General features: G+C 35.2%; 1 protein-coding gene across 1 annotated transcript in view; it reads right to left on the bottom strand.

The window, feature by feature from the left end:
- Nucleotides 1–27,955, bottom strand: part of LOC129232621 (cordon-bleu protein-like 1) — a 133,778-nt gene that overhangs the window by 27,660 nt on the left and 78,163 nt on the right. The window contains exons 3-6 of the mRNA XM_054866752.1: nucleotides 26,919–27,150; nucleotides 22,288–22,513; nucleotides 16,668–16,783; nucleotides 6,657–7,848 (exon numbers count right to left, since the gene is read on the bottom strand). Coding sequence (XP_054722727.1) covers nucleotides 6,657–7,848; nucleotides 16,668–16,783; nucleotides 22,288–22,513; nucleotides 26,919–27,150 — 1,766 coding nt within the window. The remainder of the gene's footprint in view (nucleotides 1–6,656; nucleotides 7,849–16,667; nucleotides 16,784–22,287; nucleotides 22,514–26,918; nucleotides 27,151–27,955) is intronic.

Raw genomic sequence — 27,955 nt, 5'->3', positions numbered from 1 at the left:
GTGTGCGTGTGTGTGTGTAGTTGTGTATGTATGCGCATGTGTGTAGGACATGGATGCAACCTGGAGACGGCTTTCGCTATAGGAGCAGCATCGTGAGGAGCCCGTCGACGGTGATGGTGCGGAGGGTGGCGGTGGGAAAAATCAAAAGACGCCAAAAACAGTCAAGTGGAACAATAAGCAATCGTGATTGCTCAACAAGAAGATTTTAAAATACTCGAAATCCGGGTTTTAATTGTTACCAAAAAAAGAAAAATTATAGTTAACAAACTAATTTCTAGGCTGAACATTGGCAATGTAGATTACGCTTTTGAACTGACGATTTGACTTGAATCAAAGAAATCTTCGAAAACCTGCATTCTTTGAAAAGTTTAAAGTGCTCAAAACATATGCTTGCTTAAATTCAACCTTGATTTTTTTCAATTCATTGACAAAAGTAACCTTGTAGTCACTATTATTTTTAATTGTTCAGCTATTAAAAAGCGGAAGTATTTTAAGTTAATTATTATTATTTGTTTCTGGCAACCATTTAAAACAATTACGTCACTTCCGTCTTCCGCCACACAAAAAGCCTGCGGAATAAAAATTCAAAGCCCTCGCATAAAAGGTTTCACTTCAAACAAAAGGGGGAAATATACTATGGTTCTTCCTTATGACAGTTGGAAATCTCTATCATCAATTCATGATGTCACAAGAAATTTAAATCCTCAGCTGATATTGGGTTAACCAATGTCGTGTTTTATTAACTTACTAGCTGCGTCACCCGGCTTTGCACGGTCTACCTCGAAAATAAACGTTATGTAAAGTGACGCCCGTTCAACGCTCAGCCTTGAACAAAAAGAAAAGAAAAAAAAAATCAGTAAAATTTTGCGGCAGTTTGCGGAAAAACAACCAAAAAGTAAACATTTTAAATCCCCCGGTTACAGAAAAAGCCTTTAAAACAAAATCGAGAATTTTACTTCTTCATATTCGAGAAAGAAAATGGCAACATATCTCTCATCTGAATGATTTTCTTCACCGCTATAAATTTTAATAAAAGCACTGTTACGGAAAGTTGAGATGAAGCACTGAAAAATAATTTAAATGGAGGAAAGCCTTCGAAAAATAGGTATTTTATGCCGAAATTTAAGTGCCCTAATTGATAGCTTTTAATTGATATCTCCGCTAATTATAATCGGAGAATTATGTTAAATAGCCAAACATGAAGACGGGAAGATTACGAATCCCTCGATACCTGGTTCGATGGTCAGTTCACTGTCGTTCGGGGGAAGAAGCTTGGACATACATAGATACGCTCAGTTTTTAATTATATAAGAGATAGGGTTTTATAGAAGAGTAGCTTTTGTGTAACTTAATCATGGAGAAATTTTCGATCAGGGTAAGGTGTTGTCCATATCCAGACTCTGAACTATTCAGCAATATGCCTTGATGTTAGTTCTTACACACAATAGTGTCATGATATCTAGTTGAATTGCATTGAAACATAAATTCTTCATCTGTGAAAAATCCAAGCACAAGATGTTTTAAGATTAAATGGTTCATTTTGGGGCATTTATTTTTATATGAATAGTTCAAACTTCGCTAATATTGTTTGATTGCCCTACATTTCCGGGCGGTGGTAAGACAGCTTAAAAACATTGACAAAATTGCCCAAGTTTGGTAACCGTTAACTAGGTGTTTTGCTGCGGATGTAAGACAAAAACAACCCCTATTCTTTTTCCGTGTTTTATGCCATCGCTACTAAATTACGAAACGTTAGTCCTATCACTCTATATCAGTCTATCCACTTATTGAAATGGAAAAACAGAGAAAATAAAGCCAAACTAGTCAAGATAAAATAGCGTACAGCAATTTCGAGCCTGTCGTCTAGTTAACCATTCGAATACAGTTAAATCCCGCCAAAACGAATACCTATACAACGAAATATTCGTTTCAATGAAATAAATTTTCAGCTTCGATGACACAGTCTCCATTACTTTATTTGAATTCCATTACATCGAAATTCCCGATACAGCGAACAAAATTTGCGTTCCCTTAAAGTTTGTTATAACGGGATTACTCTTTCGATTGTTACCTATTTAGACTTTTTTCATTATTACTCTCTTTGTGTGTTCCCTGTCTCTTACCCGTTACTCTCATTCAGAAATTTAAGGGGGGGGGGAATACTTAACACTTGAAAAAAAGGAAAAAAAAAATCTGGAAGAGATACACCATTGGAAAAGAGTGACGCATTCTACACTGCATCATTAAAATATATTAAATTGTATTCTGAATTATGACTAGCTTAGATGTCGGCTAACTAGTCATGCTAAAATTTTTTGATACCGGAATTCAGAGTTAACCCTTGAAGAGCTTCTTCCGTGAACAAATACAAACCTGCATTTTCGCTAGAGTTCACTGATTTCTTTTACAAAATACAAACACTTTGGCCGCTGTTATTTCGTTACTATGAGTCATGATCTTAAAACTCAAGGTTTATCGCCTTCCTTCTGACATGACATAAAAAAACTAACATACATCGGCAATGAAAATCAGTGGGAATACACTTTTGAATAAATGCCGCTTTTGGTAATCGAGTATAAGGGTGTTTTTCAGTTAATTAGCGCCGGATTCGACGGTCGTCAGCCCCTCGCGATCAGGATAATCTTCACTAGTTATTGCAGTCGGAATGAAGGCGACCCGCGGCTTTTAGCTTTCGAAAGGTGTTTTTGCGGATTTTCTCCAAGTCGGAAAATAATGAGCAAAAAAGAGAATTTGGAAACTAAATCATTCCGCCGTTTAATGAGATCTGGCTCGGGCCAACGGCCAGTGAGAAAACACATTTTACGACTTCCTAGGATGGGTATTGAAACCTCGAAAGACATAGCTTGAAAAAAAAAAACACTAGTGATGGGCATAATCCAGTTCTCACAACCGAATCACTCGATTGTTCAAGATCATTCGAGAACTCGATTATCACGAGTTCTCGATTATCACTACTCGAGTTCTCGATTATCACAACTCGAGTTATCGATTATCACATCTATAGTTCTCGATTATCACATCTATAGTTCTCTTTTATCACGACTCGAGTTCTCTATCACAACTCGAATTCTCGATTATTAAATCTCGAGTTCTCGATTATCAAATCTTGAGTTCGCGATTATCACATCTAGAGTTCTCTATTATCCCAACTCGAGTTCTCGATTATCTTAACTAGAGTTCTAGATTATCACATCTAAAGTTCTCGATTATCAAATCTCGAGTTATCGATTAGCAAATCTAGAGTTCTCGATTATCTCACCTAGAGTTCTCGATTATCACAGCTGGAGTTCTCGATAATCACATCTAGAGTTCTCGATTATTACATCTCGAGTTCTCGATTATTACATCTCGAGTTCTCGATTGTCACAGCTCGAGTTCACGATTCAAAGTAATCGAGAAATCAATCGCTCAAGATCTCGATTATAAATCACTCGATTATGAGAAGTACTTGATTCTCGAGATCTCCAATATCAAAAGTTCTCGATTGTGCCCAGTACTAGTTTCCGACTTTGTAGTGGGTTTGAAAAAAAAAAAAAAAAACAGGATTTTTTAATTTCAAAGAGTTCTTGTTTTTTTTTTTTTTTTTTTTTTTGAATAGGAGGAAGGGACAATTCTGATTTTTGGGGTTATTCAAGAGCATTGCAGGAGATGCGCTGTAGCACTTGGGCGGGATGGTCATCCCTAATTTTTATATTGTAACGGATTTGGTTGAACGACAGCATTTTAGCAATGTTCTTTACAAATTGTACATAACATACATAATTCACTTGAATTGTGCAATGCATTTGTTTTAAAATGGTAGGGAAAATATTTTATCTTCCTTGTGGAATGTCGCTATAGCTGCGAAACTTTTTACTTTTTCCAGTTTCAAATTAAAAAAATTATGTTCATGCAATCCCTGCTGCAACAAATAACTTAATTTGCATTTTCATTAATAATGAAAGGAATAGAAAAACCTCAAACTAAAATAAAATTGATTTAAAGGAAGAAAATAATAAAATCATCAATTACCTTTTCATGTGTATTCCAAGTACAGTTATTCACACAAGTGTTCTCTTATCGAATGTTTTCCACGTTTTGATTAAACGTGTTCTGCCAGAGATCACACCCCGAATCCATCGCGTATTTTTATCACAGTAGCTATCCCAACCAGAAAGCTCTTACCAAAACAAAAACAACATAACCTCCTCCAGGTTAAGGGCACAGTTAATAGCCAAAAGAGGAGCGACGCCAATGAAGTAAGAAGGATTTATTTGAGTTTGAGCCTTCTCAAATGCTCGCTCACCCGTTCGAAATCCTCAGACGACGAACGATACGGAATACGTCACGGAAGCCGGTGTCGGGGTGACCTCCAGCCCGAATTGGGGACGTGTGGTTTTATAAACAACATGGATTAAACACCTTGTTCCGTCTTTTTCACTTCTTTGAAATTTCAATAACAAATGTTTTGTACCCTTCAGTAAATTTATCAAATTTTTCACTTTTTTCACTAACAAAATTAATTACTGAATTACGTAAAATATAAATTATGTTACCTGCCAACGATGGGCGAGAAAAACCAAAATTTACATTCCATCAAAAACTTTCAACTGTTCTAACTCATTTCTTTTACCGTTGCCATTACAAAAACCAATAGATAGCGCAGACGATAGATAAATTAAATATTACGAAGAAATATAAACATTGAGGACGATTATAACTAGACAAATATTAAAAGCCAAACACAGTAGACGACAAATAATGTACAAAAAAACAGAACTACACTTCAACCCAAATTTTACCACTTCGGGACATCATCGAAAAGAATACATATCCTTCTTGAGTCAAGTAAACAAGCAAAGCCCTCCTGACTAGCGCAAAGTAGGTCTGAACCATTTCAATTCCTTGATGAATTTCTTTACCGCGATTGAATTTTTGATGAGATCACGGAAATTTGATGTTCGGGAGAAGATAAAACTGTTTTCGAGAGATTAAATAGACAAAGCGACAACGGGATATGGATTTGGAAGAGACATTCCGCATGCCGCAGAATGAAATAGCCCACGCGAAGTTTGACAACGACTTTGCAAACAATGCAATTGGGACAATACAAATTCATAGACAGTATCACAGCCGATTCCTTAACTTCAAAGATTTTGGTAAACAAAGAACAGAAAAAACATTTCGGAGAATAGGTTCTAGTAACTGGAGGATTTTCGCAAGATATGGAAATAAAGGAAGCTACGTCATATGTTTGAAAGATGGGTATTAATTTTCGAAATTTTTGAAACAAAAGCATTTTTTTTTTTTTGGTTAATGCGGAGGATTTGCCCTCGTCAGTGCCACGAATGTGGTAACCATTTGCTAAGAGGCGACCACCATTACCCCTAACAGAACACGATAACTGTCATAACATTCAAAAGATGGCACCACCAGTCGCATCCACTTCCATAACTAAACACGAGTTTTCTCCAAAAAACCCTTCAAGTTATTGTTAAGAAGAAATACGAAATGAAATATTTTCCTTAATATATTGCTTTTATGCACCAAATTTCATTAATGTTGGAGAAAAGAACACCTAATGAATGAAAAACATGTAACAATATCTACTTTTGCAGATTATCACTCTTACATTTTCTCTCCTAAAGAAAATGTTTTCTGCTAAGGACTGAACATGATGTGGTAAGATATAAATACCTTTACAACAATGGTCTCACATGGTCATAACTTGCCTATCTATTTTTTTTTCTTGATCAATTATGGATCAAGAATCATCTTAAAGTCGACTTTTAAAACATGATTTTGCATTATTTCACAAGAATGATAGCCGAAGAAAGTCCTGTACGTGCCAAAGGTTACGGTTTCTATACTGAATGGGCTATTCGGTTCACTCTAACTGAAGTTTAATTGGGTGAATTTTGCACATGCATGACATGTTATCCACTATCTCGTCCTCTGGCAAGACATACTTACCATAGCATCTCTCAGTTCCTGTGTGTAAATGTGGTAAGGTTTTCCAGAGTTTTTTTAAAAATATCATTGCGAAAGATAACTCTAACTGTCATTTGTCTGTCCCCTTTGATTACATTTGTACATAATTAAAAGCTCAGAATAGGAAATTGGTTGTTGTTGTTAAAGCTTTTTAGACGATCAAAACTTCTTTTGCTTACATAATAGTAATTGCAGCGGAATGTCGAGGCTTCTTTGATTTCTTGCAGGTGGGGGTCCCGAATTTGGCTCCGGGCGATGGGCATCATAGACAACACATCTAATACAGGCAAAGTTATGAAGGAGAAGAAAAACTTTCAGGAGCTCAATGCCCATAATAACGGCTGGCGATCGAGTACGAGACTTTTGCATCCATGGATTTAACAAGCACCTACCTTAAAGTCCTTGGTAGACATTTTAGCGGCGTCGAGCCTCGAATTCGGGACCCACATGATATCGATTCGATGCCCTATACATTAGGCTATACACACGTAGAGTAATGAATTAGTTTGTTGCGCTTAAAGACCCGAAGTTAATGCTCCCTCAACATTTTGGATTAGGACAACTATTGCAAAAGAAACCAACTTTCATACTCTACATTCAGAAGTTCTATCTAAGCGATTTCAAAAATTAAAATAAAAGGAGAAAGCGAACACTGGCAATCTTACCTTCTTTTTTAGTCTCAACTTTGTTGCAATTATTCGATGGTGTTTTCGCAGCATAGTTCTGAGGCTCTCGCGTTTCCCAAGAATCGAGTTTTACCAAAGGTGAGGATCGAACGGCATGCACTTGAGGCACCAAGACCGGCTCTGATTCTCTTCTGCAGACAGCAGCAGGTTTCGACTGGACCCGATGCTCTAATGGCTCGGATTTTCTCCTTGAATCGAGCTCCGGACCAATTCTCAAGTCAACAGGACGTTCTTTTTCATCCTGTGTAACGGGAGGAATGATTGATATGATTTGAGACTGACTCGAGTCTGGATAGTTGATGCCTACCAAATTCTTTTTGGAATCGGCTGGGTGTATCTGTGGTTGAATATTCTTTTGGATTGTCTGTTCCTCCTTGAGTAAATTTTCTTGATGCACCTTGGAAGAAGGAACATTAATTTCTAGATTGCTCTTTCTTGGTTCTTGAGAAACCAAAATTGATTGAGTCAAAGCCTCCTTCTTCTGTTCTGGCCTTTGAGTGGTATGTGGCTCAGACGAAGAAGATAGCTGTTGGCACGTCACTTGTTTAGTTGAATCTTGATGCTCTGGAGATGGTGTTATGTGTTCTTCAACTCTCTGAACACAGTCTTTTAGATCACATGGTTCTGATTGTAAAGATGAACATTGTGAACTTGTTTTGTTTTCGAGCGATTGTTGTCCTTCCCAGGAATCGTGCTGGTAAGGTTCATTTAATTTGTCCTCTGATGACTCCTGATAAGATCCCGAAGAGAATCCTTCACTAGTTTCGCTGCTTAGTAGCAACTCTTGATGTATGGGCGGATCCTTCTTTGGCGCAGGGGCCCGCCCCTTTTCAGTTCTCTTGGGAGGGGGCGGAGCCTTCCGTTTCTTTTGTTGAGTAGTGGGACTGGACACTTTCGCGTCCATGCTGCTGACTCCACTGCTGTCGCTGGACGCCTTCTCTGCTGGTGATACACACATGGGAGGGGCGTGGTCTTCGTGCAGGAAAGAAGAAGTTGCCTCGTGGTATCCGCTGGAATCTGAAGAACTCTGTCTGGAATGCGATGGTGCTTCAAGAGGCGGTGGAGGGGGCGGGGCTGGGCGGCGCTTCTTGGGCTTGTGTCTGGGCGGAACGGAGTTCTTCTGCAAAGAGGAGTCTGTTTGGCTGCACTGTACAGTTGCCATGTCAGCATGCTGTAAAATATAAAATAAAAAATGATTTAAAATAACAAAAAAATATCGTCTCAAGTTAGGCAACGTAGGGAACTGTCACTACTACGAAACAATCATGTAACAACAGAGCTGTCGGTTGAAATCACGCTTCTGTCCAAAATTATGGTTCTCATCGCGTTTTGGGGTAGTTAACTCATATCAGTTCCATGGGGAAACGTAGTACATATTGTTTGTACTACGTTACGTGTGTGTACGTTAAATATTTGAAGAAATCCTTCTCAGTTAATTGAGTTTTCCGCGTTCATCCGTTGTCTTGACAAACGTCCAGAATAAAGGATTGGGTTGCCTTATGAGAGCAATAAATTACGTAAGTCAATTGAGGAATACTTTCTACTCATACTATTTCAAATAAATGAATAAATCTTTCAGGCATAGAAAAGAAAACATTAAAGGGGGGGGGGGAATCGCATGAAAGAATAAAAAACTTGCAGCTTTGGTTTTCAACCGTGATACATCCATTGTACTGAAACTTAATGTAATCAACATATTGCTAAATCAAGTTAAAAACAAAGGAATCCTACCTCTCTTCACCAACAAACGACAAATTTCGGAAGAAGATCGTGACATTGTTGACAGATAAAATAGATCTCTATGACTGACCAGTTGACCACCCCCGAACAACACCATTGATAAACCCTATAAAAAGCTTTCTAGTTTTAGATGGATTTGTGTAGATACTAATTCTTAATGCACGATAGCAGAGTTGTCGAAACCCTTCATGCTACCATTTACTCATCCTCAATACACGAGCGGAAATTACTTCTTTGTACTTGACAAAAGTTACAAGTAAAGAATCCAGTGGAAATTACTTTATGACTAAAAATACACCAACTCGTACATTTCTAAATCTTTTTTCACTTTTATTTCACTCGATAAAATCAATTAATCAAATGAAGTAATCGGCTTACGCATTGTCTACCGGAGCAACATGCCGCACCGAAAAACAATGGCAGCTTCCTCATAATCACGCCAGAGAGGTCAAGTGTGTCTTAAAGTAACTGAAGACAGGAGGGAAAATGTCGGAGTGAGATGGAGAAAATGAGTGAGAAAATCCGTTTTAAAGGTTTTATTTAGAACGTGGATGGAATATAAAATTTTGTCAATTTTCTGAAATAAAGGCAAAATGAAATGCAATTTTTCTACGTTATATTTTAATTCTCAGTAGGGAAATTTGGGGCGAAGTGAAATGATGAATATTTATCGTTTATGCGTGTCCTATTTGGTGATACTTTAAATTATATTGTAACGGATTCGGTGAGACTTCCAACTTTCTTGAAAGGATGACACAGTTCTTGATAAAAACACAGGAAATTTATTCACACTATGTACAGGAAATATCGTCAACAACTGCTAAATTATTCATCAGCAATTAAGCAATTATCACACAACACCGTAAACTCAACGTTTACACACGTATTTACTTCCAAATACGAAAACAACACAGCGAAATGCCTCGCAATAAACTGAGCTAATCCACTCACAGCACAAATTCTCAATCGAAACTAAACTTTTTATTCATCGCTAACGGCTTATATACACACCGAAAAGAAATCTCAAAGATTCCAGAAAATGCTACAACGTTCTACAACTACACTTTCATTGATAAAATCAGTGAATGAAATAAGAAAAAAAGAATAGGGGGGTTGTATACTTCGGCCGAATGTTAAGGGGTTGTATATTCATTACGGGAAACTATTTACAGGTTACGTTACTACAATAATTATTATTTACAGAATTTGTAACAATATGTACTGTCCAACCACGGATTGTATGGAAAGGCAAACATCCGGTTTACACGCGGAAATGGAAGTATCTATTAATTTTCGGGGATGTCAGATTTTGCAGATGTATGTTAGCCTCTCAATTAAGCAGAGTATCATTCAAATGAGCGGAATACGCGCATAAAATTTTTATTTTTCCCCTCATTCAGATGGAATCGCCTTAACTGGATGTTTGCCAATTCCATACAATCCATGGTCAAACAGTAGTGACACAACTTAGTTCTGAAAAAGTTATCTGAAGATCAAATCATATGATAATACAAGCAATTTTCAAGAATGGATACTCATGCTGTAATATTTTGTTGTAAGTCAAAAATTATTTTTTGTCATTATAAAATGACAACGTTCTCGTTATTGACGTTTAAACATTAACTGAGGCCTTCTAATATTCAGTGCAGTATTTATTTATTTAATATTACACTTGTTTTTGTTTTCAATGTGTTGTACAGTTATTCAAGTGCACGTGGGGCGAAGCGAAACAGTTCGTTTCATTTACTTATTCAATCATTTATCAATTCTCTCAAGTATTCATTCATTAATTCATTCATTTGCATTCCTTCATTTAATTATTCACTTATATCTTCATTCATTCATTTCCTCGTTCATTCGTTTCTTCATTCATTCATTTATTTCCTCATTCATTCACTATTTATTCACTCATTTATTTTTCGTATTTATTTATTTGTTAATTGTGTCATTATCTACTCATTTATTTATTTATTCACTTATTTACTCATTCATTTGCTCAAAAATTATTTTCAATAATAAACATATTTTTCTATATTTCAAAATATTTCCTGAGAAAAATATTTTCTTTTTCAGCTTGTCCCATGAAAAATAAAAGTGAAAATTTTGCACTTTATTTTTGAAGTCGCAAATTTACAGCTAAAAATAGAGAATAATCTTTCAGTGCAAGTTACATATTAAAATAAATTTTTCTTTATTTATGAACAGTAGTTTTCGAAACAATTTCTAATTTTATTGATTTTTAAAAAGGAAAGTTACCTTAACTATTCCAACTATTCCACATTCCCTTACTTATATGAACTTAACTTATGTCTTCGACGTCCAAAGACAAAAAAAAAATAAAAAATAAATAAATAAAAAAATAAATAAATAAATAAATAAAAAAAATAAAATAAATTAAAATAAAAATAATTAAAAAAAATAAAATAAATAATAATAATCGGTGAAAGTTTTAGAATTTTGACAAATTAATAAATCGTTATATTTGGCATTATTCCTTTTGAGATGTTTAAAACAACCTTCCGCAAGTTCATATACAGTCATTTAGTGTTTTACCCTCACTGTCTCTATTTTATCTGTAACTCTTATTCTGATCGTGTTCTTACAACTATCGATAAAAAGGAGGAAAAACTCTTAAAGTATTGAAAAGTCATCTAAAGTTGAGAAACATTAATTGTAAAAACCATTTTGAATGAACGATTAATCTAGTTCAGGGCTGTCCAACTGGCGACCCGCGGGCCCCATGCGGCCCGCCAACACATATTGTGCGGCCCGCCTACTTATTATCCAGCATATTTCTTTTTTCGACATTTTACGGTATCAAGAAGCTTCTAAGACTACATTCTTGGTCAAACCGGGGTCTTGAAATTTCCTCTTGATCGTTCTTTTACTCCTTTAATTGTATTGGGAGAAAAAGGTACAGGACATCTACAGGCCAAGATCAAGCAGTTCAACCCTGCACGCTGGTGTTCAAACGAAATCCTAGAAGTAGTATTGTCTCGCATTGGGGGGGGGGGGGGGGAGAGACAGGGAGGCAAGAGAGAAACATTTCAGATAAGCAAAACCTGCCTGCAATTAGTTAAAAATAAAGACCCCCTCCCTTACTCTACGGCCTTATGATTTCGAAAAAGAAATTGATAGCGTGCTTTAGTCATATTTTTGCGAAAGTGCTTTTTCGGTGATGAACTTTATCAAGAATCGTCTCAGGAGCTCTCTCTCTCTCTCCGACAGTTCATTGTTAGACCTTCTTCGACTGGCAACGACAAACATCGATGTTGACATTCCTTCCCTTATAAAGAAAGCGGATTGGCCTAAGTTTTCTCATTAAAATGTAAACAAATTGTTCTATAATCCTTCAGTTTCATTGTTTTAAAATTAACAATTCAACTATTAATTGTTATTGTATAAGAGGTAAGAGGTCATTGTTTAACTTTTCCAAACTGCGGCCCGCCAGGTGATCAGTGAACGGAAATCTGGCCCGTGGTCTCTTTGCAGTTGGACAGCCCTGATCTAGTTCAAAGCAGGGTTGCCTTTCTGCCGGCAGAAACTAGTTTTTGCTGTGCCAGTGGCAGAAACTGGTTATGGTTATAACCGGTAAAAACCGGCATAAACTGGCAAAAACTTGAAAATGTCTTTAATAACTCAAGCAATTAGTAAATGATAATTGTTTAAGTAAACTAAAAAATTAAACATCATTTCATCATGTAAAAAAATAAAATCCCATGCTAGTGCCCTTGATTTAGTTCTGAAAGAGAACTTTCCAATTGCAGAGGCTCGTAGTATTTGGATTAATTTAACATAGGATAAAAAATCATACAGGGGTGCTTAGAAAAGAGGAGTGACATACAGAATTAAACAGGCTTTACGGATTGTATGATTAAAGTGTAAAACAACGTAAATAAAGTACAAATTTTGAAGAAAATACAGCATATAGCTATATGATAATTTTTCATTACTGATTGTAATTTGCTCACTTATATACTTCCCCTAAATTGTTTATGATTGAAATTATCATGTCATGTGCTTCAAGATGAAAGTGCCAGAATTTTACTTGCCTAAATTTTGTACCAAATGTCACAGCTTTGCAAAACAAATTCGCTCCATTTCTCAAAATTTATTTTTCCAGTCAAATTTTTACCACAACCCCAGTTACTACATGGTGGACCAGTTATACAATAGATGAAAGTTTCACGAACATTGCTTGCTCCTTGATGCATTGTCTGCTAGCTCTTCTATTTCAAGAATATTCTAAAGTTTCTCATTTGTGCATATTAAATTGAGAACCTGTTTAGATTTTTGAAACCACCTTCTCTAAGAGACAATTGCAGGGTACAAACAATGTAACATTTGATTTTGAACTGTGATAATTTTGAAATAAAATTACAGTATTTTGGTTAACAATTTATTATTTTTTCCACGCATTTTCAGTTGTATACCAAGAATTAATTTTTCATTTTGTGAGTTTTTGCCAGTTTCTGCCGCAAAGTGGTTTTTGTCATGCCGGGTTTAACCGGTTTCTACCACTGGTTTTAACCGCCTCGGCAGAAACTTGCCAACCCTACTTCAAAGTACAGTCGAGCCTCCATATATCGAACTTCCACATATCAAAATTTTCTATACATCGAAATCCCAACAAATTTCTATGTTCATTACATAGAAAAACTGTTTCTATATATCGAAAAAATCTCTATATATCGAAATTATTTTTAAAGATTTTCGAAGATTTTTTCCGCTTTAGACTGTTTATCTGATGAAAAATGAACGTTGGGGGAGAACATTATGTTCACTAAAGGTTGCTACGAAACTCACAAGGAATCTGAGGTTGAGGGGTGAGTATAGATAGGTCGTTGTTCCGTTCTGGAGTTCTTAAATTCCCTCAAGTTCATTTCAAATCTTAGTTGTAACCAGTAGCACTGTAAAATCAGTTTCAAGTTATCCCTTTTGTCTGTTGATTATCATTCCTAGTCTTTTTAGCTTCAGTAAAAATCATTCAAGTTAAGTAGATTGATTTTTTCACTTTTCTCTCGATTACATTCTCAAAACGAAAATCCCCTCATGTTGCGAATCAAGTTGAACTGCCGAAGAATGAAAATGTATAAAGGCGCAAAAATGTAATTTTTGTTATTTTTTTAATTATTAACTTTCATTTAATCCGATGCTCGTATAAATTAGAAATTAGGTTTCATGCACGAAAATTAGCTTTAATTTTAATGTTTTAGGAGATTTTTAGGATAAAATAGGATTGTTTCTATATATCAAAATTTCTATATATCGATTTTTTTTCCGGCAATTTGCTACTTCGATATATGGAGGTCCGACTGTAATTTTGTCTCTCAGAGTAACTTTGAAAAATGTGAGAAATGAAATGTGAGGGTAATTATTTTAATGAAGATTGTGAAACTTTGAACTAGAGGAGTAAAATGTCAAAAGGTTTAAAAATTTTCCATTTTTATCTTGTATTATCACAAGATTTCTATAATTTGATTTACGTAAACAATTACATTGCTCAGAATACTATAATGTAGGACGAGAATTGTTAGAGAGACCAGGATTCAAGAGTTTCTTCGAATCCATCATTTCAGAAGGGTGTAAAACAAAATGATTACTCTGCTGAATATGCATTCAACACAAAAGTCCAAGATAAAGAATGAAGAAAAATAGAAAGACAATCTTCACAAAGGAGAACGTTTTTATTTTCTAGAAAATATCTCCACTAATTATTAAAATAAAGAAATGGCAGTTCGTTGGAAAACATTTGAAGATGTTATATGTATGATAGAGTGGCAAAAAACGTTGCTGTAGCGTATTACAGAAAATGCATGAATGATGATTTAGAAATTTAAACATTTGCAGGGATATCTGGAATTAAAATGCATTCTATAAAAATGTTAGAACATTTTTTTTTTCAATATTACATTCGAATTCAGGACCTACAACACTATTCGTTCGATGAATCATTAAACCTTTAAGAATAATGTGTCCTTGAAAAGTACTACGGAGTTTCTATGACGATAACTAGTATATTGACAGAATACTACAATTTGGTGAAACTGTCAACTTGTATGAGGTTAGTTTTTTAAAAGATAGCTGTTTAGGATTTAATTAGCCCAAAAAGGATGTTATTCAGTTAGCAAAAGCAGTTTTTTTTTTTTTTTTTTTGGCACATTCAAATTGAGTTAATTAAACTAAATCCTTTCATTCAATTTCTTACTCTAATGTAGAAAGGAAAGAACCGCAATGAAACACAAAAAATGTTCCTAAAAAGTGTAAAAGTAATGAAAGTACAAGAGATTAATTATAAAAGTTTTTATCTGTATGCATCCGACTGTTACGTTAGTCAGTCTTTCATAAAAGTACCACCAAGGGTCGAAAAATATTTAGCTCTTATAAATATGAGGTATAGTATTTTAAAAATTAGACTTTTACAAATTTTTCCGCCAATTTTAAATGCCTGCTTAACTTTCAGAAAAATTTGCCTCGTAACATAAGCATATTGTTTCTCAGGGTTTCAAAAATGTTACGTTATTCACAATGGCTTTTTTTGCTGAAAAAATACTTATAAGCGATTATTTTGCTTCAAAAGTAGCTCTCTTTGTAGAAATGAAAAATAGTCAACTTGTACATTTTGAATCTGCATATTAAACAAACAAAAAAAAAAAAAAAAAATTCATTTTACTTCAGGTTTTAAGTAAAAAGCGTTAGAAAATCAGCTGCGAATGTTACGTCAGTCACTATAGAATGATCCTTATTGGTGACTAGTATGTCCATTGCTAGAACATATGTAGAGATGATTAATATTCATATATTTCTTTAAAGAAGAATGTGCACTTTTAATGAGTGTATGCAATTATAACGATGTATGAAGGGTTAAAACAATGATGAATAAACAATCTTCTCGACAGAATTCTTGAAAACTTGCATTGCAATTGACTTAATGTCCTAAAGTAGCCCATTATTGCGTCTTATAGGTAGATTTAATAGGTAGATTTTTTCCACTAAGTTTTGCTTTAACTTTAGATCTACAATTTTTCCTGAAATTGGTAAAATTGAGTTTTATTTCAGTTATAGTTCTTTGGTAATCATACATTTGTATTAAGTTGAACTTAGTGGAATTATACTACAAAACACTAAAAATCAAGAGCTTTATTATACAGCAAGCTAGAAAACTTCATGTGAAGGTCAGGGTTGATCTTCACATTTTCGTAAAAACCCAAGATTGAGCAAATAAAAATTTTAAAAACTTTAGCGGGCTATCATTGCATAAAATTTATTAACATTTTGGTAATTGCTACAACTGTAGTTGGTGATTAATTTTAGGAATGATAAAGTAAAAACCAAGCTACAAATACTGAAATTGCCATCTCAATAATTATTTCCTTGAAGCAATTTGTTAAAAAAAATGCTTAAAAAAATATCTGCTGAAAAAAATAAATAAAAGATTTTCTAATTATTTCGATTCATTTAGACAGATAATGTAAAAAAAGATAGGCACAGGCAGAAAAGATTTAGGGCATAGAGAAAGATAACATACAAGGCTAGAACAGGGAATTGTGTTTTTGTTTTCGGTTCTGTCCGTTCTTGATTTCGCTGTACTGCAACACAATCATGTTTCAGTGAAAATGTCGTGTTTTGTCCTTAAAATATTTGATAAATATACGTTTTTCATTAATAAAGTTAAAAACTCAAGAATTCCAAACAAAGCCTTTAACAGGGAACCACTCGAATAGTGTAATAAAATGAAGAAAATTGAAATAGTTAACAATCTTAACAGACATTTTTTGATACGAACAGTATTTGTCTTCTTGCTCCTGTTATCGAGATATGAGGTTTTAAAGTCCGCCGAAATTTTAAAAGAAGCGCCACATTTTAAGACTTGGCGAGAATTTGAAGATACCAATTTCTCGCCAAAGATTTCTCCGCCTGCATACAACAGGACATCCGTCTGCAAAAAATGTGACAGATGTCTCTCATTGTTTACCAAAACTAGCTAAATTTGGCGACTTTTCTTAAAATTTCGTCAGACTCTAAGACCTTATATTTCCGTAACGGGGACATGAAAACGAATAGTTAATCCATCCAGAAAAATGTTTTACTATGTTCTTTCAAATATATATATTTTTCACTACATAGTGTAGTTTCTTGGTTAGGGTCAAAGACCTCTATTGAAAATCCGAAATCCTCAGGAAAACCCAAACTTTCGCAGACCTGCTGATAAGTGAAATAAATGAATTTTACAAAACAAATGTTTTATACCTGATGGCTGACGTCTTCTGCGAGTAATCTCAAGATGCCGGTTTTCTTTTGTTCTTCCGCTCTTTTGGAATACGGAATGATGTGAGAGGTGGAACTGCAGATGTGGGATTCGATACCTGGCATGACAAAACAGAAAACAGAGGTTAATAGTCAAGAATAAGTCTCGCACCATTAGTTAACCCATAAGCATAAACCAGTGTCGGGTATTTTCATGCAAAAATCCGATCTGATGGAACGTTTAACGTAAGTGCATGCAACCGTTACTGATCCCGTCGTTTTCTGAAATGGCGTTTGATTCGAAAAACCATAACAATAAAATGTCATTCCAGGGGTAAAAGCAGTGGACTAGAGGAAATTCGGATTTGATTGGGTGAAAAATAACAATGATCCTTGATTGTGATTTTCTATTTTTACAGAACTTAGCATATGATAATAAAAGTAGTTTTTTTTTTGTTCGACTCGTTACAGACGCAAATACAGGGTGTGAAGAAAGTTCCCACAATTTTATTAGATATTTCAATAGGCTGTAACTAACACATAATTCAACAAATCAACAAGTTAAAGCAATAAAAACACTTTATTGAAACAATACTAATAACATTAAACAAAAAAATTATAACAATTGTTCAAAATTGACTCCTTGGGCTTTAATACATTTACGGAGTCGCAGTCTGAAATTGCCGGCGATGCTCGCGCACGCATCCACCATTATCTCATTCTAGGCATTTTGCAGTGGTTGGACGACCACTCCGTGGACGGTCCGCAGTCTCTCCAGTCTCCTTGTAGCGTTTCACAGCGTCATAGACTGTTTTACTCTTGAATCCAGTCGTTCGAATGATATCGGTTGTTTTCATTCCCTTTTTTCATTCCCTTCTTGTGTAATTCAACGACAGTAACACGCACATTTTCACGATTCATAACTCACTAATTCAATGAACTAACAAAGAACAAATGATTAAACCTCAAATACTTTTAATGCCAATAAATAATATGTGCCAAATAAATCGCCAACATACGATTTTAACGCCAAATAAATCGCCAACATACGATTTTAACGCCAAAAAAACGTTTTAAACAAAATTGTGGGAACTTTCACCGCACCCTGTATAAATATTCAGAGTGGTCTGAAAGAGGGAGTATCTTTTATTTTCAGCGTTGTGTCAGTTCAGGGTAAATGTTCGTTACATAGAGTTATGTTGAAGTATTAATAGTCCTAGTCATCGGTAGAACACTATCAATGACGAAATACAGCAGAATTCGGCGCCGTCTTCTTGCAGATGTTTTGCAGCAAAACATCTGGCAATCCCCGAAACTCCGCCAAACATGGTGTGGAATTCGGCTGTGTTATGACATGTAATAGTGTTCTACCGATGAATATGACTCTGAAGACTTTAAGGTAACTGTGTGTAACAAACGTCCTGCCATAATTTACATAATGTTGAAAATAAAAGGGTACGCCCACTTTCAAATCGCTCTGAAAAACGGGGAACCGAAAAAGAATGTCGTCCTTCTTTACATTAAGTTCAATTACATTTTTAACATATTTTCAATCCATCTTCGTTATGTAAATTTTTATTATCTAGTTAAAATACATACAGCCTTATGAGCGCAAACAGCGTAATGCAGGGTACTGAAAATTTTATCACACGGGGAATTGTAAGACTGGTAACTAAAATTGACTGGTAGTTGTCTTTCAGAGCACTTTGAATGAGAAATGCTTAACGTAACTCCTCCAGCCGCAGTATTAGAAATAAGTGGTTGTTAATCGCATTTTGCGACTAAAAATTTTGATCAGGCGCCTAGATTTTCAAACTTAAGCACCAAATTTTCTGCCTCAATTTTTTGATCATATCAAAGTTAAAATTTTCGGATCATATGCTTTTTCCCCCCAGATCATCTTGATTGAGAACCCAATTAATGTGAAAAATAAATTTGCAAATGTAATTTTTACCACAATCAATTTTGTCTTTGTTCAAAATCAATTTTTTTCCCTGTATATTTTACAGACTTTTTTTTAAAAAAAGAATCTCATACGTATGCATCTGATTCTTTAAAATTAACACCAAGATCGTTCATTTTGACATTTAGAAAATTATCCTAGGCGTCATCATGAAGCCTAAATTTAAATTTTAATTTCTAACTCTAACCGGGTCAGAGTAAGCATTTGGGAGTTGAGGATTAATTAGCGGTAAAGTTTTAGTCATGATACATAATTAAAGACGTAAGGACATGCTTGACAGAGTAAATTTTCAGCTTTTGTTTCTTGCGATCTTTGAAAATCACATGTTTGAAAAAATTGAGGGCGAAGATTTTATTGCACTAATTATGGTATTTTGATAGTTTTAGAGAATTACAAAGAACTCAAAACTATAGCCGCTTTAGACATTCATTGCAAAAGCTGGAAGGTAAAATGCAATAATCCTAACACGTTCGCAAAATACAAATCCATGTTTCACTAAAAATTTTAAAGGAAATTTTTTACTTGAAAACTATTTTGTAATTCTTTAAAATGGACAAAGTATAATCACTAAAAGGAAACACTTTAAGCTCTAGGATTGGTTTAAAAATTTTAAAACAAGGAACCTTAAATTTGCCACTCATTATATCAACTAAGGCCCCTATATATACTAAAGCCCCCAACTAAGGCCCCTATATCTATATAGCGGCTCTAATATCAAACATGCACTCTTTGGACTCGACAAAATTTTTGAGCATTATATCTCGCTAAGTTCGGCATACAAATAAAAAATGTAACAATGGGGTTGTTACCTTCAGTCAAAAGTAGTACTTTTAGTCACTGAAATTGATAGAATAAGCAAAAAAAAAAAAAAAAAAGAATAACATGGACCAAGAAAATTCTTTCATTTTCCCAACAGTTATTTTTTAATAAATTTTTTAAAATGTCCGATTTTTCAAACAAGGCGTGGTCTTGATGACGTCACAAATGATGCATTTTGGCGCATCTTTGTACCGCGTTTCCACGTTTATGATAATCAAGAAGAGAATTAAAATTGCGCTCTACGCTTGTTATCAACCCTATCGTTGCCAATACATGTGAGTAAAGATGCGAATTAAATATTTTGCGATGAGAATGGCAACACAGAATGACATTTCATCATTTGTGATGTCATCGTAAGAAATGTAAAGAATAAAAGATCACCGATTTAAGTAATTTTTTAAAAGTATTAAACTTAAACAAATTATTTGAAATATGGTAAGATCCTATGTTTTTAAGCATGTTCTTTCAGAAAAAAATGCTTTATAAATATTGGAAACGACCCCAATTAGATTCTTAATGTATTTGGTAATGTTTGTGTGAAGCATACCTGCACCGATATGACAAATTCACCTGTGGTAATTTTTCGTGCACATTTCCATATACAGTCAAGTCCGCTTCTTGGAATATCAGTTAAAAGAATATCCCGATTTACGTAATTAATTTTCAGTGCATCAAACTATTGTAGATTGTCATTTTGATTTCAGATAATGGAATATCCCGCTCAATAGAACACTTTTTCGTGTCAAATTGACTAATATATAAACATACATAAATTTATTCACCGACTAAATTATTGCACAAAATGAAATTAGCAAGGATAACTTTCCGATTTAACTTTCGTTTAGCAAAAGATTGCAAAATTTTCGATGCAAAAAAATACTTCAACTTTCCTGCTATTTATCCTCATGCAACAAAGCTTCGAATTAGGAATTTAATAACTCTCAAATCGAAAACAAAATACTTGTTGGAAAGACAACATGTTTAGTAGCGACACTATTACAGTATTATTGTTTTCCATCGTGATGTTTTTCAAGCCGGTGGTAATTCTGGAATTATAACGGCTTCGTTATCGAAAGCTACAACGAGGTAAAACATTTCCTTGTTTGTAACTGATATGCATCCTTGAGACTTCCGAATTTAATGAACCGTAGAGTAACTGTCTCGTGCCAGCTTGTTTTCTGGAATCAACTCGAGTTTTCGATAGTTTCGAGAGCAGCTTTCTAAATTACCGCAGCCATTTTTCTTGGAAACTTATTATGATGTGTGTATTAGCTCGAAGAATCTTGTGCTATGAGTGATAATTTTTATTTAAAAAAAAAAACTAAGCCCGTAATTTGAATCACCTCAACTTATTTTTAAAAATATTTGTTACTTTTTAATGAGTAAATAACTATCATGATTTTTAAAAACTTTCCGTGAAAAGATTTAAATGTTTTCTACATTTTTAACCCTCAACTGCCCAAATTGTTAATTCCTTTCGAAAAACTTTTTTTTTTTTTGCGTAGAATGATGCGTCTTATTTTTGCGAAGCTCTAATATTCGCGATTTTCGCGAAAATGTACGTTTCGCGAAATATTTTTCGATGGGAGTTTTGAACTTTCGGTTCCATTTATACTTTGTAAAATTCTAATCTTGCAAAATCACAGATGTCTTTATTTTTGGGAAAATATAGGCAGACAAAAAAAAAAAAAAAATCACCCAAGGAAGTGGTCAACCAAGGAATAACACTCTTATAGGTTAGTATAGTGAAGATACTTGATGCGATCTCAGAGGCACAATGGGCAAAAAGGGTTAGGTTCTTACATGAAGTTTTAAATTTTACTATGAAATCCTTAAAATAACTTCTTGTTTACGAATACATAATAGCGGTTTTACCTATTGTTTTAAAAATATATGCTGCCTGTTTCGTGCTTTGTATTTTGGGAACAACGCAAACTATACGAAATAAATAATTACCTTTGTGCAGAAAGGTAAAATGCGCCATTAATGTTGTTGTATATTCTTTAATGAAGTCTATATTCTATAATGTCTATATTCTATGTAATGTGAAATGCATTGACCCATCGAGTTTCAATCGAACTAAAATGCTGTATGTCGTTTTTTTGGCGAGGAATTTCTTTGCATAGCTCGAGCTTCTTTATTTTTATCTTTTCTTTAACTTTACTAATAATAAAGCTGAAAGTCTCTCTGTCTGTCTGTCTGTCTGGATCTCTGTGAGGCGCATAGCGCCTAGACCGTTCGACCGATTTTCATGAAATTTGGCACAAAGTTAGTTAGTAGCATGGGGGTGTGCACTTCGAAGCGATTTTTCGAAAATTCGATGTGGTTCTTTTTCTATTCCAACTTTAAGAACAAAACTATCATAAGATGGACGAGTAAATTACGAAATTATCATAAGGTGGAACCGTAACATGGGCGCAAGTCAATTGGCGAGATACGAAATTATCATAACGTGGAACCGTAACATGGGTACAAGCCAATTGGCGAGAAAATTCACCATACATTATTTGTAAATATACAGGCGAATCAAAGGATCTTTTAATTTTTCTAAGTTACCGCCCTATATATTCCTATACCGTCCTATGGCTGGAATTGACTGAGCTGGCGGTGTATTTCATGTATTTCTGCCTTACCCGTGGCTATAGGGCGGTAACTTACTGAACATCCGACGTAAACGTTGGATTTGTATAAAGAACACACACACAAATAAACATCCAATTTCATATATCGTCGCCCCAGAGCAACAGTAAGACACTGCTAATCCCAGAAATAACTAAAGATATCCTACTGTTGCTTTGAGGTGACGATACACAGATAAGAGTGAGACGTGGCACCACTTACAAGCGTTAGACAGCAGCGTGATTTCTGTGGCTCCGTAGTCTGCGAGGGTGGTTTCCCCCGGCAGGGGCTGCAGGGGGTCACAGGGGCGCACCAGACGATACTTGCCGGCATCGAGCCCCTTCTCCTTGCACACCATGTCTCTCAGCTCGGAAATCTTGACTCGAGGAGACACGCGAGCCACGGTCAGTTGGTTGCGAGGCAAGTGCACCTGAACTCGGAAAGTGGGCTGGAAGGAAGAAAAAAAACTTAACAGAGGTGGTTAAAAAATATGGGTATGATTTATAAAAGTACAAATGTGCCGACCAGGAGCAGGCTCTGGGCCGAGTTTGGCTGGTCCTGGTCAGTTGTTTATTAGCCCTCAATGAAGATCAATGGCCCTCTTAGAGCTGTCTACGTCCCTTGCCCATTACAACCTCTCCTGGTAACTTCTATACAAAGGCCTAATAAGAACCTTATCCAGAGTGTGCTTAATGTAAACCATCGACCACATAACATTCAAGGAAATGGTACTGCTTTAACCTCTAAAGATCTGAAGCAGTCAAAACCAATATTTTCATTAACACTGACTTTGTTGTCAAATACATAGTTACAACATAGTTACAACTTTTAGTTTATATTGTTATTCAATGTTTAGATATTAGTAAATCAATTGTTTTACTTAAACAAGTCATACGTGTTTAATGAAATGATTGCCAAGTGTTTCTGATATCTCTAAATACTTTGGGGTAAATAATGTCAGTCTAATTCATGTCCTATGGTTTCGTCGGGGAAAGCTATTGTTTACAAAATTCATCAAAATCTTAAGAAAAAGTGAGTTAAGTAGTTAGATTTAAATCAATTACCACTCATCCTCTCTCAAAAACAGCACAAGCTAAATTTTGTACTTTTTTTCATTTTTTTTTCTTTTTTTGCTGCCTCTAAAAGTCCTATGGCTTTTAGCTGTCTTTTTTTTTTTTGCCCCCCCCCCCCCCCCCCCCCCTCCACATCTCAGTCCCAACCGCTGCCTCTGGTTTTAGTTGTGCTGTCCACAAAACAACAAAAAGATTGCCCCATCCACAAAAGCACGTATTTCGTAAAGAAAGTTATTTCATGTCTTAATAATTGAGTTAATTAGAAAATAACATCGATTAGGGATTAGCAAGAAAAAAATCGTGTTACATTATTAAACTTTTGCCGTGTTTCGCAGAGCTTCATAGGTATAAATAAGGGCAATGCAATGTGGGAGAATGAATTTTATTATTTTTTGTCTGTTAGTAATAGTCTGCTATTCATACTTTCACTTAGGTAAGGGTGCTGTGGTTAAAATCTTACCAATACACCATACGATAGTGTGCTAAGTAGCAGTCGAAAGAGCATAGTAAAACATGTTTCTCTGCGCATTAATTATTTGCCCTTACCTCCCCGTGATCGAAATAAGTGGTCTTAAAAACTGCCGAAATTTTTTGAAAAGTCTACTTTAACTGGTTTCGGTGAGCGAGGAAAGACATGTCTCACGTACTTTGCAGATGAATGTCCTGCCATATGCAGACGGTGTAATCGCGTGGTATGTAGAGGTGTCAGAAGTGGGATATTGACTAGACATAACTCGGTGTTTGGTAAATCACTGTTTAATACAGGGGTGATTGTGAGTTCATCAAAAAATACCTGAAAGTTTCAAAGCGAGACCGGTGGGGGGGGGGGATCTTTGACCCTTATTACCTAAGTGCACCTTTGCCATAGTATTAAATAGTTCTGAGTCGAAATATTGTGTGTACATGTGATTAAATTTTTAATAGGTTACAAAGTTACTTTTGAGCTGGTGTTATACAAATTATCTTGACATTTATTTGTCCATCTTAAGGGATAGGTGTCCATCTTAAGGCTCTTGCAGGTATATTTGATGAGTATTATATAATTTAAAAAAATTGCGGAGGTAGGGAGATAAAAGCATAACAAAAAAAAAAACATAATTCCGGTATTTTCGGACATAAAAATACCGGAAATACGTCCGAAAATACCGGAAATTCGGAAAAATACCGGAACACAATCACCCCTGTATTAATACATGAAATTACCTGTTCACTCTTTCAGTGACAATCTTTTTCTGACTGCCAGTGCAGGTTCTCAGTTAGCCTTGTGGGAGTTCAAGTAGTTGCGCAACTGGGGTTTCCGAAATTGCGCAGTTGGGATTTCTCCGATTTCATACTGCTCTGACGAATTTATGGGTTTCCCACAGGTACCTTCCATTCCTCGCCAAGTCTTTAAACTTGGCGAGAAATGGAAGGTACTACGCTTTCTTAAAATGTCAGCAAAATTTAATACTTCATATTTCGATCACGGAGGCACAAGAGCAAATACATCGGACCTCTATATATCGAAGTAGCAAAAAAATTTCGATGTATAGAAATTTCGATATATGGAAATTACCTTATTTTATCATAAAAATCTCCTAAAACATTAAAATCAAAGCTAATTTTTGTGCATGAAACTCTATTTCTAATTTATACGAGCATCGGATTAAATGAAAATTAATAATAAAAAAATTAACAGAAATTACACATTTTTGCGCTTTTATACATATTCATTCTTCGGCAATTCAATTTGATCCGCAGCATAAGGGGGATTTTCGTTTTGACAATGTAACCGAAAGAAAAGTAAAAAATCATTCTACCTAACTTGAATGATTTTTACTGAGGCTAAAACGACTAGGAATGATAATCAACAGAGAAAAGGGATAACTTGAATTTGATTTTACAGTGCTACTGGTTAAAACTAAGATTTGAAACTAACTTGAGGGAATTTAAGAACTCCAGAACGGAACAACGACCTATCTACACACCCCTCAACCCCAGATTCCTTATGAGTTTCGTAGCAACCTTTAGTGAGCATAATTTTCTCCCGTAACCTTCAGATTTCATGAGACAAACAGTTAAAAGTGGAAAAAAAAATCTACGAATGTCTCAAAAATTTTTTCGACACATGGAGATTTTTTCGATATATAGAAACAATTTTTCTATGTAATGAACATAGAAATTTGCTGGGATTTCGATAGATAGAAAATTTCGATATGTGAAAGTTCGATATATGGAGGTTCGACTGTAATTTTTGAGTTAAAAAATATTTCATTATTATTGTTCGATTTTTACCTATTTAAACTTTCTCATTGCACTATTCGTGGGGTCCCCATAAGTTCCAAAAAGGGGTCTTGACTGGAAAAAAAATTGTGCACCACACTCCCACTGACAATATTTTATCGACAAGAAAGTCGCCCGCCAACAGTAGCGGATTTTAGGGGGGGGCACAGGGGGCACGTGCCCCCCCCCCAAAAAAAATTAATTCATTTCACTATTTTATTTCTTACTTTTTAACTGACCTTTCCTTTACACTTTTTTTACGTAACTAATTAAAAAGAACACAAAACACACATACACGCAGCATATTTTGATTAAAAGCATTTTTGTTTGCTAAAAAAGTATTACTGGAGTCAGAGACCCAAAGTTGCAGAATGCATTTAACTCATTGGCTTCAAATTCAAGAGACCGCATTATCGCGATTCGTCCATTAATTCTTCTTTGATGGAATCAAAAATTAACATTTTTTTTAAAATGTGTAGGCGCACCTAAAAGAGTCATTTTGATCTAGGAACCTATTTGCGAAATAATAGATTTCTTTTTTAGCTAATAAAAAATGCAAAATGAAAGAAATCATGTGGTGGTTTCGTAGAAAAACCATGATTTTTAATAGAAACGGCATGTAGTATCAATATGTTATCTCAACTATAGCATGGTTTTAAGAACAAATCAGCAATTGTTTTGAAATTCACACAGAAATAGTTTCTGAACTCTTCAGTGAAACTTATATATGTTATGAAGTTATGATTAAATTAGTTTTAAAAAACTCAAGCGAGGTATGGGTTTATTTAATAACCTTGCCCTCATGTTGTAATCAGTATGACAATGTTCCTAGGTAAAGCCGCTCATTGTCTAGCATCTTGGTGACATTATATTGGGTTTAGTACTTAAATGGCTTGAAACGTTAAAGATATATTCCGTCCACATTCAAAGTATATTAGTGCATAATATTTATATACTTAGAAGTAGATCCATTGACCTTAAGGAATCCTAAAAAAAATAATAATAAATAAATAAAAAAACACGCACATTTAAAAATAAAGTCGTCAAAACTTTGTTATGAAACATCGAAAGCGGGGGGGGGGGGGGGGGGGGGGTATTCAATTTCCCGTGCCCCCTCCAAAAGATTTTTCTGTATCCGCCCCTGCCCGCCAAGGTATGACGGGTGAAAATTGCTCCTACTCTTCTACATTTGAACGAAGCCATTTCCTATTTGGTGTATTTTGAAAGTTGAAATTTTAACCCAAACACCAGTGGATTAACCCTAAACTGCAGTAGATAGCGTTCATTGTTTCGTTTCTTCATTCCCATGAAATGACACAGTCTTACCAATAAAACTGTTAAGTGACCGGATCGAGTTAAGCCTTGTCACATTAAAGCCTTTCCCTGCATGTTAAACATTACCAAAACATACTATCAGATGATCATGCCGTGGCGCGAGTTTCATTGTTGAAACACGCGGGTGACTCGATCATCGGCTATTCTTTATATGAGGACTTTGGTTCAACAGCAAATGCATACCTCGAAGGGTCTGTTGGCTTGCCTGAGCATCCTCTTCCCGCCAGGTTGCAGCAGCGAATCCTTCTTGGACACGATGCAGATGGTGTTGGTGTCGAGGGAGCCAATGGGCGTGCTCGGCTTATAGGGCAGGGGCAGCCCGTCGCCCCCCGGCCCGAACACGTGGATCACGTGACTGGCAGGGCTGATCTTGGAGGCAGAAGCGGCCTGAACCAGCAGGTCCATCATCGGAGTCCTAGGAGAATCAGTCAGTTGAGTTAGATATGGTTGATGAACGTGACATCCCCAACATGCTCAATCTATTTGCATGGGTGTGACATTTTAATGCATGAACAGTGAAATCCCAGAACAACGATACTAATACAACGAAATAAACAAATTGGCTGAATTCCGCTATAACAAACAAAGTTTGAGGTCCATTGAAGTTCGTTGAAGTGAAATTTCACTTTACAGTGAAATCCCGGAATGACGAATACCAATACAACGAAATAATCCATTTCAACGAAATAAGTTTTCAGTCCTGATTTAATCGTCATTATATTGGTTGAATTCCGTTACAACGGACAAAAATTGCTGTCCCTAAGTTGGTTGTAACGGAATTTCACTGCACTATTTGCACCTTGTCCCCTGAATTTTGATCTTTGTCTTTTAATCGATGCGATATATTCGGATTTTTGAACCATTATGTATCATAATATGCAGTACGCATCGATTTTCAGACAATTTTTCTCATATCTACGTGAAAAGTAATGCTTTCTATGAGTTGCAGGTCCGACGTGAGTGTGTAAAAGTGCACTTTAACATTCGAGTTTATGAATAAGAAAACTTATTTAAAAGTCGCTGCTATTGCTAATGTTGAGAAAAATGTTAAACTTAATTTTATAATCTTAGAAATTTATTTTTTAACAAAATTCATTTAATAACTATATTTTATTCACTATTTAAGCTACGAGTTTCATATGGCAAATTTAGGGCTCCTCCTTCTCGTAAGGGTGCCCATTGACTCTTTATGGCACCAGTATGTGAACCTTAAAGGTGCC

This window comes from Uloborus diversus, unplaced genomic scaffold (genome assembly GCF_026930045.1).
Source record: "Uloborus diversus isolate 005 unplaced genomic scaffold, Udiv.v.3.1 scaffold_13, whole genome shotgun sequence".
Lineage (NCBI taxonomy): Eukaryota > Metazoa > Arthropoda > Arachnida > Araneae > Uloboridae > Uloborus > Uloborus diversus.
The sequence above is the reverse complement of the archived record's forward strand: the minus strand, read 5'-3'. Positions and strand labels throughout refer to the sequence as shown.